A 19,478-nucleotide genomic window follows, 5' to 3' on the forward strand; every position below is an offset into this window, starting at 1 on the left:
ATATATTGAGGAAGGCTATAGGCTATATTTTATCACGCTAAGACTAATAGGAGCGAAGAAATAGAGGAATATGTGGGAAAAAAAAGGGGGAAATTATTTGAAAGGGCTTATCTCACGAACTACCGGAGCAATTTTTCTGTTATTTGGCACAGATTTAAGAAGTAGACCACGTGAAGGATCATAGGCTATTTTTTGTGGACTAATTTGTCTGTGAAATATCTAATTTATGCGAGCAAAGCTGCGCGGAACGTTATATTTCGCGTGGTCAAGACATCACGCGTAAACGGTTGGACCCAAATTTGGTATAAGTAATGATACTTTGATTCCCGAAAAAGAACATAGGATACATTTTGTCCCGGAAAAATGTGCGGTTCCCACACAATATACTTTTCTGATTTGCGTGTAAACGACTCAATCGATGTACGGGAATAACTATAAACTAAGGTCTACGCGGACGAAGTCGCGGGCAACAGCTAGTCTATACTTAATATTATAAATGCGAAATTATCTCTGTCTGTCTGTCTCGCTTTCACGCCAAAACTACTGAACCGATTGTAATGAAATTCAGTACACAGATAGTCTAAAGCCCGAGAAAGGACATAGGCTACTTTTTAACTGGAAAATTGCGTAAATTTGTTCAAATTAAGTTAGTTCAAAAAATTCATAACCGATGGCGCTAAGAGTCGTCTAGATCGCGCTAGCGCTGGCTCTTACGTGTTTATAAGAGATGGTACCATCTAAAGTTATATTTTTTTATTATTTCGATTGTTATACACGTTTTTATATAACTCACTACTCACTACTCAGTACCTTATCTATGCAGTGACGTAACCTTAAACCTATCAATGATAAATTATAATTTATGGGTAAAGTTGTGTAATGGGGGGCTAAATAAGCTTTAAAATTGGACATAAATAAAATTTAATTTAAAATAATGAAACATTATGAGCCCATTGCAAATCAATATACACAAAAACAGCTAGTTTTTGGGTATTTTGATGTAAGGGGTACTAGGGTTTTAAAAAGCTTTTAAATATGACTACAATTTTGTTGACACCGCGCGCTATAAACTGTAGTCCACGTGGACGAAGTCGCGGGCATCAGCTAGTTTTTCTATAATTAATATCGGAATATTTTCTAATATTCTGATATTATATCTTTTGCACTATAACACATAATTGACAGATTATAATATTACATTCTAGGAAAATATCTTTACCAAAAAATATTTTTTATTATTTTATAAATAAACTAGCTGTCCCGGCAAACGTTTCTTTGCCATATATAAAGTATTTCGATTTTCGCCCATATTATTTTATTGAAGTGACTAAATAAGTATGTCACCATGGCAACGTCCTTCGCTATCCCGTCGCACAAACAATGGTCGCCGTCAGTCTCTAATTGTAATAATTTACTATTATTTATTCAACAATTAATGCACTTATCAATATAAAAAGTACCCTGTAGCCGATTCTCAGACCTACTGAATATGCATAATATAAAATTTGGTAAAAATCAGTTATGCCGTTTCGGAGGAGTACGGTGACTAACATTGTGACACGAGAAGTTTATATATAAGAAGTATTACAAAAACTTAATTACTTAATAGAATACTATCAATTAATTACCTTATCCATAAATTTCTTGATCAAGTCAGGACAGTTGAGGTTATTTTCTGGCTCCCAGGAGTCAAATTTACTTGACCATCCCTTCCAATGGATCAGGAATTGTCTCTGCCCATTTTTCTTAAATTGCACTTCCAAGATGCGTTCAACCTGTCAACATTCTGACTTACATAATATTCATACATACAATAATATTTTACTTTACTTATAAATTCTATATACAGTATAAACTCAACTCAAGGCGGGGATTAATCTCAATCCAAAACGATAACCTTGCACACAACTAAAGACCAAGCGTATACACATAGCTATAAGATTCATTTTAGCTTAGCATAAAACTGTAATTACTAGGGGCGGATCTTCTCAATTTTTCATGTTTTTTTTAAAATATCTTTGGAAATAAATATTTTAATATAGATTTACTCACAATAATTTATCCAGATAAAATGTATAATTGTCCTAGTTAATACTTCTATTTCTATGAAATTGATTTTTGTCAGAGGTGAGTTTGTAAATTAATTTTTGTTATTATGTTGCAACTAGGTAAACCGGGAGTCACGGAATAACAAATTGGGGTTTATCCTCGCCTTAAGCATCGAAATCATTTGACTTTGGTTGGTTTAGCTTGTCTACCATAATCCATACTAATATTATAAATGCGAAAGTATCTCTGTCTGTCTGTCTGTCTCGCTTTCACGCCAAAACTACTGAACCGATTGCAATGAAATTTTGTACACAGTTATTCTAGAGTCTGAGCAAGGACATAGGCTACATTTTGATGTGCGAAAATATCTTATTTCCATGAAAATATCGATGAAAATTAATTCGCATTGCGCGTGGCCAGCGCTCATCCCGGGGGTCCTGGGTTCGAGTCCCGCAGGCGGAACAAAAAGTTTTCAATGTTCCTGGGTCTTGGATGTGTATTAAAATAAAATTTCAAAAATCTTAAACATATTTTATGTATAATATTATAAAAAATCCAGAAATATATCGATGCAATGAACATTTCAGTTCTAATACGATTCAACAGATGGCGTTTTATTTTTTACTTCATTGTAACATAGAACTAATCATACTTATAATTAGTTATTATGTTTTTTTTATAGTTTTTAATACGTTAGAATAGTATGTTTAATAATATTATCACTTGGTATAATAATAATCAATCTATCTTATCTTATAGAACTCCTACTGCATTTCTAATATAATATATTAGAAATGCATGCATTATGAATGAATGAATGAATGAATATACTTTATTGCGCACATCACAGTTACAAACACACACATAAAATAAAGAACATATAAAATGAAGAGTTGACAACAGAAGGCCCTCTAAAATAAAGGAGTTCGAGTGTACCGTGTTGGCCTGTATTCCATCCAGAAAATATATCAATGCAATCAACATTTTAATTCTAATATATGAAAACATATGGCGTTTTGTTTTTTTACTTCATTATTGTAACAGAACTAATCATACCTACTTTATTATATATTGTTTTTATTCATAACTAGCTGTTGCCCGCGACTTCGTCCGCGTGAACTTTAGTTTATAGCGCGCAGTGTCAACAAAATTTGTGTCAAATTTAAAAACTTTTTAAAACCCTGGTACTTTAAAAAACTGGTACCCCTCTTAGGGCCGCGCTACACCGGAATGGCAGCGCTGAAAGTGCTCGCCTCGCCGCTGCCATTCCGGTGTAGCGCGGCCCTTAATTAATCAAAATACCCAAAAACAGCTGTGCAGTGTGCACATAATCTATACTAAAATTATAAATGCGAAAGTATCTCTGTCTGTCTGTCTGTCTGTCAGTCTCGCTTTCACGCCAAACGCCAAAACTACCGAACCGATTGTAATGAAATTTTGTATACAGATAGTCTAAAGCCTGAGAAAGGACATAGGCTACTTTTTTACTGAAAAAAAGAGGGGTGAAAATACGTAAATTTGTTCAAATTAAGTTAGTTCCAAAAATTCATAATAGATGGCACCGTGCGTCTTCTACATCGCGCTGACACTTGCTCAAAAGTCTTTCTATAAGAGGTGGTATCATCTTCCATCTAAGTTTCGTTTTTTTTCGATTGTTGATCTATTCTACGGTAGGTATTAAATAACTCAGTACTTTATCTGCGCAGTGACGTAACCTTAAACCTATCAATGATAAATAGTTTATGGGTAAAGTTGTGTAATTGGGGGGCTAAATAAGCTTTAAAATTTGGCATAAAATATAAAGTTTAATATAAAAAAAATGAAATACTTATTGTGTGCACACTGGACAGCTGTATTGATTTAAGGGGTACCAGGGTTTTTTTATAAAAGCATTTGACACCAATTTTCTTGACATCGCGCGCTATAAACTGAAGTCCATGCGGACGAAGTCGCGGGCAACAGCTAGTAATTAATATAATGATACAGTGATATACTGTATATCACTCCCACTCTCAATAACGACAAAATCACAACGATTGAGTAATAAAAAGTACCTTTTATGTTACTAATATTAGTAAAAACTGCGCAGCTGTGTACGTTGTTTTTCGCTTGACTATCCTAGCCGGCAATGAACTTGACTTTCGGCATCATGCATACCGAACTTTCTAAGAAATTCGTTCTTTTGTTTACAAATTGGGATTGCTTGTAGTTGGGGAGGGGAAGAGGGGATTTCGGGAGTAGCTCCAGCGTGTCAGATAAAGCTTGTATAGGCTTCCGACATGTGTCTAGTTATCATGGTATAGAAATCAGATTTCTCATGTGGTGGGTTAAATATTTTTTTACCTTGAAATGTCATCGGATCTGTCAGATTAAGATACTGGATGAGACCCCAAAGAAGCTTCCACATAAAGCACTGACGATTCAAAGGTTTGGTAAGCCTGTAGGTACATTTTAAAATATAAAAAATTAAAGCTTCATATTTTCCTGACTAAGCTTCGCAGATATTTTATTTTGCATTAAACTAAATGATTTAGTCCTTGCTGTCTATAATATATTTATAAGTGACTTAAATAAGCAATTTTCTGAATATATTTTCTTTTTCAAAACTTTAAAATAGCTGCAGTTTCTGAACCCACCACTAAAATAAAAAAAACGCTCTTATTATTTTTTAATCAGTTTTATTTAATGTACAAAACCTACTAAGCCTCCATGACACTCGAGTGACTACAAAAATAGCACCCTCCCCTCCTCTACTATTGCACATGTCGACTGTTTTTGAACATAAAAAGTATCTAAACGTTATCATATTCTCAGTTGCTCATAAACTCCCAAATAATAAATACGGTTAGCGAAAAAAAATCACTAAATTGACGGAAATTCTTTGATTTTACTTTTATTTCTCTTCATATGCAGCTTTCTTGGACATATCCCAAGCCTTTTATAGGGTATGGCACGAAGGAATGTTATACAAAATACGGAGAACCCTTCCTCTAAACTAGTGTTTTTCCTTATTTATGACGTCATGACAAAATATTTTACGACCCCGCCTTTAGTTTTTTTTATCATGTATGTATTTTTGAAGATTTCTTTCTGTTAAATTGCATCCTTAATAAAATTTTTTTTAAGTAAATAGTCCTTTTTACCTTTGGCGACTTACAGAAGCTTCACGACCCCCCGAATTATGGGGGTCGGGACCCACAGTTTGAAAAACACTGCTCTAAACTATTACAAACTGATAAAATCCTATTTAGTACATCGGCACTTCTATGTAAAATGTGGAAATGAAAGGTCCGAGTTATACGATATAGAGACAGGTGTTCCACAGGGCACTACATACGAACTCAAAGTAAATGAAAACGTCATAGTGGGCACATTTGCTGGTGACACTGCAATCCTGGCAATACACGAAAACCCAGAGCAAGCATCCACTAGACTGCAAAGTAGTCTCAACAACATATCACTATGGCTACGTGACTGGCGTATCAAGGCAAATGAAAACAAATCAGCTCATGTGATGTTCACCCTCAGACGTGGTACATGTCCTCCGGTCAAGCTTAATGACATTGAAATCCCGCAAAGTGACGAAGTACGCTACTTAGGCTTATACCTGGACAAAAGGCTTACTTGGAAAAAGCATATCTTTACCAAGAGATTGGCACTCGGCTTACAGCTAAGAAACTTATACTGGCTAATATCCCCAAAATCCCAAGTATCGCTAGAAAACAAACTCTTGCTTTACAAAAGTATTTTAAAGCCAATATGGTCATATGGTGTTGAGCTATGGGGAACTGCAGCCAATTCTAATTGGAATCCTCCAACGTTTTAACTCTCTGCCGTTAGCCTTCTGCCATTTCCGGTAGAGTAGTCCGTCCTGAAGTATCAGACTGTCCCATTGCTCCCAGTACGCCTTAGTGACAGCGCCAGTGGGTGCATCCTCACTCCAGATTGGTTTTACGTCACCTCGTTTCTTCCATGTGATGATGTGCCGAAGGTCGTCATTTCTTTCTGGAGCCTTTCTCATAGCATCATTCTCTAAGGGCCCCAAATTACTTGTTCTCTTTGTTCCGTTCCGTGCCTGGGAGGTAACAGTTACCGGGGCTTTCTCCGCGTCATCCAGTACTTGCCCCTTAGTTCTGGATTCTATTCGTTTCCCATGATCCCGAGTAGGGGACGAAACCGCTTGCTTCTTTAACTCCTCCATTTGTTCCTCAATCCTTTTCATCCTTGCCATCTGGGTCTTCTTCTGCGGGCAGTTTAGCTGAAGATGGCCCCTCTCACCACACCTATAGCACATGGCTTCAAATCTTTTCCTCGTAGGAGCCTTAACTTCCTTGACTTCTTCAGAGACCTTGTGGATCTTATGGGTCTGCCGTATGTCATGGCGAACAGCCTCGACTTCCAAAGCATGCGCTAATGCTTCCTTTAGCGAGGTATGGTGACCAAGTCTTACTGCAGCCCTGACCTCCAAGTCTTTGATTCCGTCGACAAATCCTTGAACAATATTTGTGTCGACCATCTTGGTGTCGGCTCCTGGATATGCCTTCCTGACGAGTTTTTCAATTTCCAACGCCCATTGTTGAAGTCCTTCTCCTGAACGTTGGACTCTGTCACGCAGTTGGGCACGAAACACGTGCTCCAGGTGTCGCTCCCCGTATCTGGATTCCAGTGCCTCCATCAGGTCTTGGAAACCATTTCCCGTATGTGGCAGTGCCTCCAGGACCGACACAGCTTGCCCTCTGAGTGCAACAGTGAGAGCGGTCAAGCATTGCTCCTCCGTCCATCCGTTTGCGGTAGCAACAGTCTGAAATTGCCGACGATAAGCGTTCCAAGAAGTAGTGCCGTCATACGGCGGCACCTTTACTCTTGGCCCTTGCGCCACACCAGTGGCTCCACTAGACACCGCAACTCCCGTAGTTTCAAGGCGCACTACTCTCTTCTGTAGTTCAGTGAATCCGGTATTATGACTTTCTTTACACATTCAACTTTCCCGCAGGCGCCTCCAAGGATGAAAATTTCTTCTTCGCCACACTTGAAAATTCCGTCAGCGACATTAATTCTGCATTTGTGCTTCTTCATGAAATCCAAACCCAAGATGCAATATTCTCAGCCACGATAACGTCATGAGGGTATGAGGATCCCCCTACATTAATCGTAACTGACATTTCTCCAAGGACGGGTATTGGCTGACCAGAGGCAGTAAGGAGCCGACAGTTAATTCTCCTCTTGTGTCTTCTTGCGGCTTTTACCAGATTTGGGTTCAATATCGTTCTAGAGACTCCTGTATCTAGAGTCATTTTGCAATCCGTCCCGTTAATAGTCCCCTGAATCACAAGACTATTCCCACTGCATGCTTGGGAGATAACAGTTATCGGGGCTTGCTCTGCCTCAGCCAGTACTCGCCCCTTAGTCCTGGCTTTTATTCGATCCCGGGCAGGGGACGAAGCCCCTTGCTTCTTCAGCTCCTCCATTTGTTCCTCGAGCCTTTTCATTCTTGCCATCTGGGTCTCCTTCTGCGGGCAGTTGAGCTGAATATGCTCTCGCCGCACTTGTAGCACATGGCTCCAGAACTTCGCTTCGTAGGAGCCTTAATCTCCTTCTGTGGGCAGTTGAGCTGAAGATGGCCCCTCTCGCCGCACTTGTAGCACATGGCTCCAAAACTTCTCTTCGTGGGAGCCTTGACCTCCTTAACTTCCTCAGAGACCTCGTGGATCTTATGGGTCTGTCGTATGTCACGGCGAACAGCCTCGACCTCCAAAGCATGCGCCAATGCGAGGTGTGGTGACGTAGCCTCACTGCAGCTCTGATCTCTAGGTGCCTGATTCCGTCGACAAATGCTTGCACAATGTTCGTGTCGATCATCTTGGAATCGGCTCCTGGGTGTGCCTTCTTGACCAGTTTTTCTATTTCCAACGCCCATTGTTGTAGTCCTTCTCCTGGGCGTTGGACTCTGTCACGCAGTTGGGCACGTAACACGTGCTCTAGGTGTCGCTCCCCGTATCTGGATTCAAGTGCCTCCATCAGGTCTTTAAACTCATTTCCTGTATGCGCTTCTAGACCCGACAAAGTTTGCCCTCTGAGCGCAACTGTGAGAGAGGTCAGGCATTGTTCATCATTCCATCCGTTGGCAGAAGCAACAGTCTGGAATTGCTGACGATAAGCATTCCAAGAAGTAGTGCCGTCGTATGGTGGCACTTTAACTCTTGGCCCATGTGCCACTCCAGAATTTCCACTACACGTCGCGACTCCTGTGGTTTCCAGGCGCACTACTTTTTTCTGTAGTTCAGTGAGGCCGGTTTTCACATTTTCCACATCCACTCCCAACCCGGTAACGCGTTCGTCCATTACGTCGACATCTTTACGAAGCTTTGTCACCGTGTCACTAACATCCTTTATAGCTCCAAGCGCTTTTTCTTGAAGGTCTTTTTGTTGCTCTTGTGATTTTCGAATCGCTCTGATTTCAGCCTTTTGAAACTCTTGCAAGGCGCCGAGCTTGCGCTCTTACAAGAGCGCTTTACAAGAGTCACAAGAGTGACTCTTGTAAAGCGCCGAACTTGCGGTCTTGTGATTCCATAATTGCCTGAATTTCAGCTCTTTGAGAATCTTGCAAAGCGCCGAGCTTGCGGTCGGGGCTTGAGCAGGCGGGTCTCGATGGGCGGGGCCAGTGGGCGTGGCCTGAGGGGGCGTGACCTGGTGGGCGGAGCCAGTGGGCGGGGCCAGTGGGCGTGACCACGGCCAAAGTGGGTGGAGCCTGATGGGCGTGGCCAGTGGGCGTGTCCCGGTGGGCGGAGCCAGTGGGCGTGGCTTCACCCAAAGTGGGCGTAGCCTGGTGGGCGTGGTCAGTGGGCGGAGCCAGTGAGTGGGACCTGTCCCTCAGTGGGCGGAACTTGGTCCCCAGTGGGTGTGGCCTCCGCAACTCCCCTCTCGGAGTCAATGGCAGCAGCTCGCTGCGCCCTTGTCCTGACACTCCCCTTGAAGTCCTCTCTCGGAGTCAAGGGCATCTCCAAATCGCACTTCTGACACCAGTTGTTACGTGCTAGGGTTCGAGGATTTAGAGAGAAAGACCTGGTGACTCTCTTGAAGACTTTATTAACACTGCACTAAACACTAGGTCACAACACTTAGCACTAAGTCCAAACACTAATCACTAGGGCCAATCACTAAGCACTATCACTGTCCTAGGTCGTAGCCAAGTCGCAGGTTTCACTGGTTCACTCACTATTTGTCACTTCGAAATCGCCTCGAAGATTGCTCAGATCGAACTGAATTCTCGGGCCGTCTACCTGCGGCTTTTTATATGGCGAGACGAATTCCAGAAAGTTCCCGATTCACGTAAACAAGTATGGGAACCTTCTAAGAGGCTCGAGCATGTACCACCTAGCGCCATCTAGTTTCGAGTAGGGGATTTATGTGTAGTGTGTCCCCTGATCAGTTTCGCTGGTTTGCCGCTAGATGGCACCACATGTCCGTATACCGTGTACCGTAACAATATTATTTAAAGAGTAAATAGTTTTTAAATGAGTAATAAGAGTTTATATTAATAGAGTTAATGATGAAAATGAGTTTAGAATTGAACTGAGCTATTTCGTACATATATTATATTACTAACATCTTCGTCACTGGTTGGCGGCGCTGAGTATCTATTAATTGAAGCTATTATCGGTCATTCTAAAATCCTGCTTGGCGTGTTTTATAACCCCTCTCTTCATATAAATTACTTTGCTGACTTTGAAAACATTACAGACAAACTTATACCTGTTTACGACAAAGTCCTAATAATGGGTGATTTTAACACGTGCCTAATAAAAGATGATTGGCGCTCCGCACGGCTTAGGTCCATTGCAACTGCTGCTAATTTGCAAATTTTACCTCTGTCAGCCACACACTTTTTCGATAACTGCGAACGCTCGCTGCTTGACCTAATTTTGATATCATCATCTTGCGAAGTTGAAAAATATGGTCAATGTAGCGCTAATTCTCATATCATGATTTAGTGTATGTCTCTCTATCCATTTGCCCACCTAAGCGCAAGGCAAAAATCGTGATGCAACGCAATTTTTCGAAAATCGACCTGCCTAAGCTGCGTGATGATGCTCAACTCATTAATTGGTCTGCAATTCAATCAGAGCACTCTGTTGATGAGCAAGTTACCATGTTAAACGCAGCAATAACTAAATTATATGACACACATGCTCCGATCCAACCTATTCGTATTCGCCATCGTCCTGCCCCCTGGCTCACTGAAGAAATTAAGACAATGCAATTAAAAAGGAATAAGGCGAGACTTAAATATAGACTTGACCCGAGTGAAGTAAACAAAGAAGCTTATCGCGTCATACGCAACCGTTGCAATAAGGCATGTAGGTAACTCACGAAGGCGTTATTACCACAAGGCTGTCTTGGAAGAAAAGGACCCGGCACGTGTATGGCGGTTCTTAAGGTCGCAGGGTATCTGCAAGAGTAGCGTCAGCTCTCCAGCTAATACCATTGACCTTGACGCCGCCATAAGTCATTTTTCCTCACCCGCTCCTTTTGATGTTGCAACCAAAAATCATACTCTCTCTTTATTGTCATCCACGCTAGTCCAGAATGTGCCTCTGTTCGAATTTGCTGAAGTCACGGTCGAAGACACCAAGCGAGCTATCATGTCCATTGACTCTGATGCTGCTGGTTGTGACAGCATTAGCCGAAAAATGATCTCACCAATTTCCAATATTCTGTCCCTTCCCATCACCTGGATCCTTAACATCCCGTACCCTATCCGTACGGGTAATTTTTCTACTGCGTGGAAAGATGCTGACAATGATGTCAGCATCTTTCCACGCAGTAGGAAAAAGGAAAAGGAGAAAGAAAAGGCAGGATAGATATGGGACGAAAGTCGGAAATAAGGGAAGGGTTCGATTTTTGCGGAATAAGTATGAACTTATTCCGAAAAAATCGAACCCTTCCCTTATTTCCGACTTTCGCCCCATATCTATCCTGCCTTTTCTTTCTAAAGTATTTCAGCGCCTAATCTATTTGCAGCTTAATAATTTCCTCAATAGTAATAACATCCTTAATCCTTTTCAGTCAGGCTTTCGCTCATGTCACAGCACAACCACGGCATTATTGAATATTTTGGAAGATATTCGCTCCAATATGGATAACCGTCGCCTTACAATACTCGCACTTTTAGACTTCACCAATGCCTTTGGAACGGTTGATTTTGACTTATTGCTTGCTTCATTAAAATGAATTAACGCCGCTCTTAGCGTTTTGAGATGGTTTGAAGGCTACCTTAAAGGTCGAAGACAGCGTATTCGTAATGACAACCATTACTCCGTATGGCATGACCTCTTAGCGGGGGTCCCACAAGGAGGCGTACTATCTCCTTTACTATTTGCTCTGTTCATTAATACTATTAGTAATCGCTTGTCGTCTTTTTACCATTTATATGCCGCTGATATGCAGATCTATACCGATTCCGATATTGACCATCTAAAGGAGGCGATAAAACGCATTAACGATGATTTTCTCCTTTTAGAACAGTGGTGTAAGTCCTTCGGTATTTGTGTTAACCCCAACAAAAGTCAAGCCATTATTATTGGAAGCGCTAAGCTCCTATCAAAAGTTAAGATCCAGGAACTTCCATCTCTCACATTCAATGGCTTACCAATCCCGTTTGTTCAAACAGTCAAAAACTTAGGTGTTATTTTTGACAACCAACTCTCCTGGAAACCGCACATCAACGCAGTCAGTAGCAAACTATTCCGTGCAAGTGGATCTCTTCGTCTCTTCGGTAATTTTCTGTCAATAAAAACTAAAATTGCATTGGTTCATACATTGCTTATGCCAATATTGGATTACGCAGACATCTGTCTCAATGATATTACCGAAGAGCTTTTAGATAAACTTGAGAGACTGCAAAATGTTTGCATCAGATTTGTCTATGGCCTGCGGAAATACGATCATGTCACAGAATATTGGAGGAAGCTTCGTTAGCTTCCTATTCGCTTGCGTCGAGACTGTCACGTCCTCTCCCTTTTGTACAAAGTCCTTTTTGTTCCATCCTCCCCGTCCTACCTTAAAAACCGCTTTAAATTTTTGCATGATACTCACCAGCTAACATTACGCTCTTCAAGCAATCTCACTCTCGAGATCCCTCTGCACTCTACTTCTTTATATTCTAAATCTTTCGCTGTTCGTGCTGCTACTCTTTGGAATACTTTGCCTTTAGATATTCGACGAGCCGGTTCAATAAATATTTTTAAACATAAACTTAAATCTCATTTTCTTAATATGCACTAGCTTATTCCTGTCACATCTCTGCTTTATCATCAATAATTATAGTTAACTGCCAACATAAATAGACCTGGTTTTAGTAATAGTTAGTAATAGTTTTAGAATTTGTCTTAGTTTTAGTAATATAAGCACTAGTATTAGTTTAGTTTGCGCACCTACACGATTTTTATATCATTCCAATTTTCTATCGTATCTACAAAAGGTTGACTGGTAGAGATTGCTTAGTAGCAATAAGTTCGCCTTTTGTACATCAATTAGTAATATTTATTATTGTATCTTTCGTATTATGTACTGTATTTTTTTGGTGTGCAATAAAGAGTTATATTATTATTATTATTATAGCTGCTGTCCCGGCAAACATAGTTTTGCCAAATAAAGTATTTCAACCATATTATTTTATTGAATTGACTCAATAAGTATGGCACCATGGCAACGTCCGTCGCTATCCCGTCGTCGCACAAACAATGGTCGCCGTCAGTCCGAGTAATGTAATAATTTACTATTATTTATTCAACAAATGCACTTATCAAAATAAAACCCAGTAGCCGATTCTCAGACCTACTGAATGTGCATATAAAATTTGGTAAAAATCAGTAAAGCCGTTTTGGAGGAGTATGGTAACTAACATTGTGACGCGAGAATTTTATATAAGTAATATGAGATAAACAAAAAAACAAAAAAATAATTACATCAGCTTAATCAGTACAATATTGGATAAACCCATTAAACCGTTGATTTTCATGCATGCAGCATGATATTATATGATTTATATATTATGTACCTATTATAAAGGGGTAAATGAATAAAAGAAACAAAATTCTAAATAAAATGAAATAGCTAATTAGACTACGGCTCATTGTTTGTATACTGTGGCGCGCATGAGCGCTGCTTAGAAGGTTGAATAACGTGTTGCCCCGCAGTAAGTTGCCCCGCCGCCCGCCTCGATCGTAGTGTTTCAAACAGCGCTTTGTCGCTACGAATACTTTTCTTTCTTTGGTCTTCCCGCCCTTAACGACAACTCTATAATGTCATAGAATGGACGGTCCCAGGTCCCAACACACTGTATATATACTGTATTATAAAATAATATGATTATTACTTAAAAAATATAACATCAACAACATAATAATATTATATTGGTATATCTATCACAGGTGGATTGTATAAACCGCTGTTGTGTGTAATGCAGTGATTTATTGATTAGCCGGATTGTCATTGCGATCATATGTTCTTCAATAAGGAGGCCCACGTTTAGCATTATTATGCAATCCACCTGCGACATATCAATAATTGAAATGAAGAACATACTTCATACTCCTCATTTTCATCAGCTTTTTCGCTATCCCAGGAAGATTTGGTTCTCTTTGCTGGTGATTTGTTAACTTTCTTACTAGTAGCTTTTCTCTTTTTGCCTCTTTTAGGGGAATCATTCTTGGAATTTTCTTTCTATAAAATAAAACCGTATTTTGTAAGAAAATACAAAAAATTTCAAATGTATAAAATATTGTATTTCTACTTACTTCTTCGTTATACTTAGAAATCAGGTCGGGGCAGGACACGGTGTGCTGTGGTTCCCAGGTGTCACTATCAGCAGAATATCCCTTCCATCTTATCAAATAGTAAATTTTTCCCTTTATGCGCTTAGAGTCAATTATTTTTTCTACCTGCAATAATAATTTCATAGTTTAATATGATTAAAAATTATATATTTGTACTAGAGTAATTGTAGCCTATACTCCACTCGGGCTAACTTGTCGCTAGCGGTTATTGGCTTCCTGTCAAAAACTTGTCATTTTCCATATAAACCGCGATAGACAATGAAGTGTCAGATATTATCAATCGTGGTTTTATATGGAAAATGACAAGTTTTTGACAGGGTGTCAATGGCAACTCACCGAGGCGGCCATTTTTAAAAGAAGAAGAAGACCGCTAGCGACAAGTTAGCCCGAGTGGAGTATAGTACAATGATGCCGGCTCTGGAAAACAAAAAAAAATTTATTATGGACTAGCTGTTGCCCGCGACTTCGTCCGCGTGGACTTCAGTTTATAGCGCGCGGTGTCAACAAAATGGGTGTCAAAAGCTTTTAAAAACCCTGGTACCCCTTAAATCAAAATACCCAAAACAGCCGTGTAGTGTGCACATAATATGATTTTTTTTTTACTTATTAAACTTTTTATACCAAATTTTAAAGCTTATTTAGCGTTACACAACTTAGCTGCATAATGCATTACACAACCTTAGCTTTGCCCAATGCCCATAAACTATTCATTATTTATTATTGGTAGACTGTTTCTGATATCTATGTTGGTAGGTGAGTTATTTAATAACATGTATAACAATCGAAAGAATCGCAAATACAAATAACTCATCATGGTACCACCTCTTATAGAAATACATATGAGCAAGCGATAGCGCGATCTAGGCGACTCTTGGCGCCATCTGTTCCAGTTTTTGGAACTAACTTAATTTGAACAAATTTACGCATAAACACCCCCTTACAACCCCTTTTTCCAGTAAGAAGTAGCCTATGTCCTTTCTCAGGCTTTAGACTATCTGTGTACAAAATTTCATTACAATCGGTTCAGTAGTTTTGGCGCTGTTGTTTTTGAATTTGATATCTAAGTTGGTAGGTGAGTTATTAGTTAGTAACTTGTACTTATAACAATCGAAAGAATCGAAAAACGTATCTCATCATGGTACCACCTCTTATAGAAATACGCATGAGCAAGCGATAGCGCGATCTAGGGGACTCTTGGCGCCATCTATTTTGAGTTTTTGGAACTTAATTTGACCAAATTTACGCATTTTCACCCCCTTACAACCCCTTTTTCCAGTTAAAAAGTAGCCTATGTCCTTTCTCAGGCTTTAGACTATCTGTGTACAAAATTTCATTACAATCGGTTCAGTAGCTTTGGCGTGAAAGCGAGACAGACAGACAGACAGACAGAGATACTTTCGCATTTATAATATTAGTATAGATAATATTCTAACGTATTAAAAACTATAAACAAAAACATACTAACTAATAAGTATGATTAGTTCTATGTTACAATAAAGTAAAAAATAAAACGCCATCTGTTGAATCGTATTAGCGCGCTGGCCACGCGCAATGCGAATTCATTTTCATCGATATTTTCATAAAAATAAGATATTTTCCCACATCAAAATGTAGCCTATGTCCTTTTTCAGACTCTAGAATAACTGTATACAAAATTTCATTGCAATTGGTTCAGTAGTTTTGGCGTGAAAGCAAGACAGACAGACAGACAGACAGACAGAGATACTTTCGCATTTATAATATTAGTATGGATTTTTGAAATTTTATTTTAATACACATCCAAGACCCAGGAACATTAAAAACTTTTTGTTCCGCCTGCAGGACTCGAACCCAGGACCCCTGGGATGAGCGCTGGCCACGCGCAATGCGAATTCATTTTCATCGATATTTTCATGGAAATAAGATATTTTCCCACATCAAAATGTAGCCTATGTCCTTTCTCAGACTCTAGATAACTGTGTACAAAATTTCATTGCAATCGGTTCAGTAGTTTTGGCGTGAAAGCAAGACAGACAGACAGACAGACAGACAGACAGACAGACAGACATACAGACAGACAGACAGAGATACTTTCGCATTTATAATATTAGTATGGATTTTTGAAATTTTATTTTAATACACATCCAAGACCCAGGAACATTGAAAACTTTTTGTTCCGCCTGCGGGACTCGAACCCAGGACCCCCGGGATGAGCGCTGGCCACGCGCAATGCGAATTCATTTTCATCGATATTTTCATGGAAATAAGATATTTTCCCACATCAAAATGTAGCCTATGTCCTTTCTCAGACTCTAGAATAACTGTGTACAAAATTTCATTGCAATCGGTTCAGTAGTTTTGGCGTGAAAGCAAGACAGACAGACAGACAGAAATACTTTCGCATTTATAATATTAGTATGGATAGTATGGATTAGAAATGCAGTAGGAGTTCTATAAGATAAGATAGATTGATTATTATTATACCAAGTGATTATATTATTAAACATAATATTCTAACGTATTAAAAACTATAAACAAAAACATACTAACAACTAATAAGTATGATTAGTTCTATGGTACAATAAAGTAAAAAATAAAACGCCATCTGTTGAATCGTATTAGAACTAAAATGTTCATTGCGTCGATATATTTCTGGATTTTTTATAATATTATACATAAAATATGTTTAAGATTTTTGAAATTTTATTTTAATACACATCCAAGACCCAGGAACATTGAAAACTTTTTGTTCCGCCTGCGGGACTCGAACCCAGGACCCCCGGGATGAGCGCTGGCCACGCGCAATGCGAATTCATTTTCATCGATATTTTCATGGAAATAAGATATTTTCCCACATCAAAATGTAGCCTATGTCCTTTCTCAGACTCTAGAATAACTGTGTACAAAATTTCATTGCAATCGGTTCAGTAGTTTTGGTGTGAAAGCAAGACAGACAGACAGACAGACAGACAGAGATACTTTCGCATTTATAATATTAGTATGGATAGCAGATTCACCAAGCAGATGAGCTAACACTAGGACAAAATATACAGTAACTGGTCAATTAGTATCCTAACTTATTTGTGTGAGTGTTTGGAAAAAGAATTGTAAATTAGAGGTTTTTTCTAAAAATATTTAGAAAAGAAGGAAATTTAATTCGAAGAAAAATCACAAATAATATGTAGCATACCATAGAGGCACACAACAAAAATGCATAATACAGTAGAGACTCTTTTCACCAGACTAACTGTTGACGTTAGGCATTCGGATATTCAAAAAATTTGATAATTTAATGGGAATGTAAGAATCACAGACACAATAGATTTTAAATTGTCATGCGGCACCCGGGTGCCGCTTGATGGGTTAATGTATGAAAAGAAATATATTTTTCCAAGGGCATTCTGGATAGTTTTATATTGAGGCAAATATAAATCTACAGTAATAATAATAAAGAGATAACGGTTTTTTTTATTGTAGAAGGTAATCACTGAAACTACTGGTCCAATTGCAAAATCACCATTTAGAAAGCTGGTGTTTCTCAGTGACATAGGCTATATTTCATAATAAGTAAAATGTTGTTTTTTTTTTTCTAAAATTATATTATTGTTCTTAGAATTCCACGCGGGGCATAAGCTAGTTGTTAATATAAACACAAACTACACACCTCATATTCCTCATCCTTGGCTGCCTTTTTGGCTTTATCGGATTTTTTCTTTTTGGGTTTTGCCTTACTTTTAGATTTACTCTTTTTAGCGCTCGCTTCCTCCTCCTCCTCGTCCAACTCCTGCTCTACGCCATTATCCTCTTTCTCTAGATCGTCTTCCTTCCCATCGTTGTCCTCTTTATTATCTTCATCAGGCGGCGGTTGTTCTGGCTGAACCTCGTCAGCCTCAGCTACAGATCCAGATCCATTGGTAGAGGAAACAACATCGTCATCTCCCCTACTTTTAGATATTTTACGCATGGCACTTATTTTTCCCTGCACTCAGAGAAAATAATAATAATCAGCGATTTATTCTACAAATATTCACGAGTGTTAACAATTTTAATGCACTTTATACACGATGGAGGGAATAAAAGCTTTTCTCAAAAGAACGCCAAAACTGAGAGTGACGCCTCGCCATAGAATTAGTGATGTGACAAGGAAGATATCGATTTTTCAGAAAGTTGTCGATAATATCGGCTCGATATGTCGAAACTTGGAATAAATTCCAACAAAGTCAAGAAAATACCACTATAATAATAACTAATGACGCTCGCAACTCCGATGCGCCAAAATTATTAGTTTATAGCGCGCTAACTGTATTTTTTTTTTTGGGATAAAAATTAAAAAGTATACTACGCCCTTTCGGTCGGGACTCGGGACTCAAATTATCTTCATACCAAACAGCTAATTTGGTTCTGCGGTCAGGCAGAGAGAACAGTTTCGCATTATAATATAATTGCGGCTCTACACGATGGGCCAGCGTATTGGGCCATAACGATGGGCCAGCGTGGAGACGACGTAGTGGCGTAAGCTGGCTGATGGCGCCAGCGCTGGCCGTGGAATGGTGTCGGTTTTTCATTGCGGCTCTTCACGATGGGCCAGCGTAGTGGGGCATCACGATGGCCCAGCGTGTGGAGGACGTAGTGGCGTAAAATGGCCGATAACGCCAGCGCTGGCCGTGGAATGGCGGCGGTGCCGGTTTTTCGGCCGCACATCAAAGGATGATGGCTCAGCGATGGCGATACGCTTCTACACGTGGCCGATACGACAGTCGCTGCCTGACCGCGGTCGAGTGAGGACGTTGTAATTCGTATTACAATTTACGAATTTCATTCAAAATGACGAGTAAGTGATCTCATAATTAATGAAACTATAATAATATGATAAAGGTGAAAGTTTGTATGGATGTTTGTTACTCTTTTACTCAAAAACTACCAAACGGATATTAATGAAACTTTACAATAATAATTATAGCTTTCACATTATATACATATAACATAGCTTTAAAGATACAATTTCGGGAGTTTCAGCGTTGTTTCAAGAACGTAAAGCATATTAATATTATGCTATTATTACATTCATCATTGTCATCATCATCACTACCATAAACCATTATTTTACTTTTAGTCTCGAAATAATTAGGTCATACGAAGTTCACCGGGTCATCTGGTGAAGTCATAAATTATTAAAAATGCACGTTTTGCATTGCCGCAATGGGGGTATTACATTATCATTTATATTGGATCATTTCTATGATCATATATAGGATTCAATATATATGATCATTTGATCATAACTGCATATTACATTATCATATTTCATTGATCCTATTTTACGTCATATGTGGTTTCAATAGCCAATGGAGAGCGCTAACGCTGACAGGTATTGACGTCAGGGTTCAGGGGTGGGACTAGATCTCAGACAATTCGATTTGTCAAAAGACATCGTCATTTTTAATATGGCTTGTTTTTTGTTATTTCAGCAAGATTATCCAAGTATATAGTTAGAAAAATAATTACATTACATTATTTGAAACATATTAACGAACAAGAAATTAAAAACTCTTTTTTACCTTAAATAACTGGCAGCACCTATTTCTATGACCGTATTGGATCCAATCTCTCAGC

At 39.1% G+C, this 19,478-nt stretch overlaps 1 protein-coding gene and 1 long non-coding RNA gene across 2 annotated transcripts in view; one reads left to right on the forward strand and one right to left on the reverse strand.

Moving 5' to 3' along the window:
- Positions 1-19,478, reverse strand: part of LOC121738633 (chromobox protein homolog 1-like) — a 34,677-nt gene that overhangs the window by 11,595 nt on the left and 3,604 nt on the right. Inside the window, exons 2-5 of the mRNA XM_042130826.1 lie at positions 17,530-17,833; positions 13,848-13,991; positions 13,636-13,773; positions 1,629-1,775 (exon numbers count right to left, since the gene is read on the reverse strand). Of these exons, the coding sequence (XP_041986760.1) occupies positions 1,629-1,775; positions 13,636-13,773; positions 13,848-13,991; positions 17,530-17,829 (729 nt within the window). The 5' untranslated portion in view covers positions 17,830-17,833. The remainder of the gene's footprint in view (positions 1-1,628; positions 1,776-13,635; positions 13,774-13,847; positions 13,992-17,529; positions 17,834-19,478) is intronic.
- On the forward strand, positions 196-12,309 carry LOC121738634. Its single transcript, XR_006037312.1, has 3 exons — positions 196-206; positions 8,334-8,341; positions 12,148-12,309. It is a non-coding gene; the product is annotated as an uncharacterized LOC121738634 (long non-coding RNA).

This window comes from Aricia agestis, chromosome Z, assembly GCF_905147365.1.
Source record: "Aricia agestis chromosome Z, ilAriAges1.1, whole genome shotgun sequence".
In the NCBI taxonomy this organism is placed as follows: domain Eukaryota; kingdom Metazoa; phylum Arthropoda; class Insecta; order Lepidoptera; family Lycaenidae; genus Aricia; species Aricia agestis.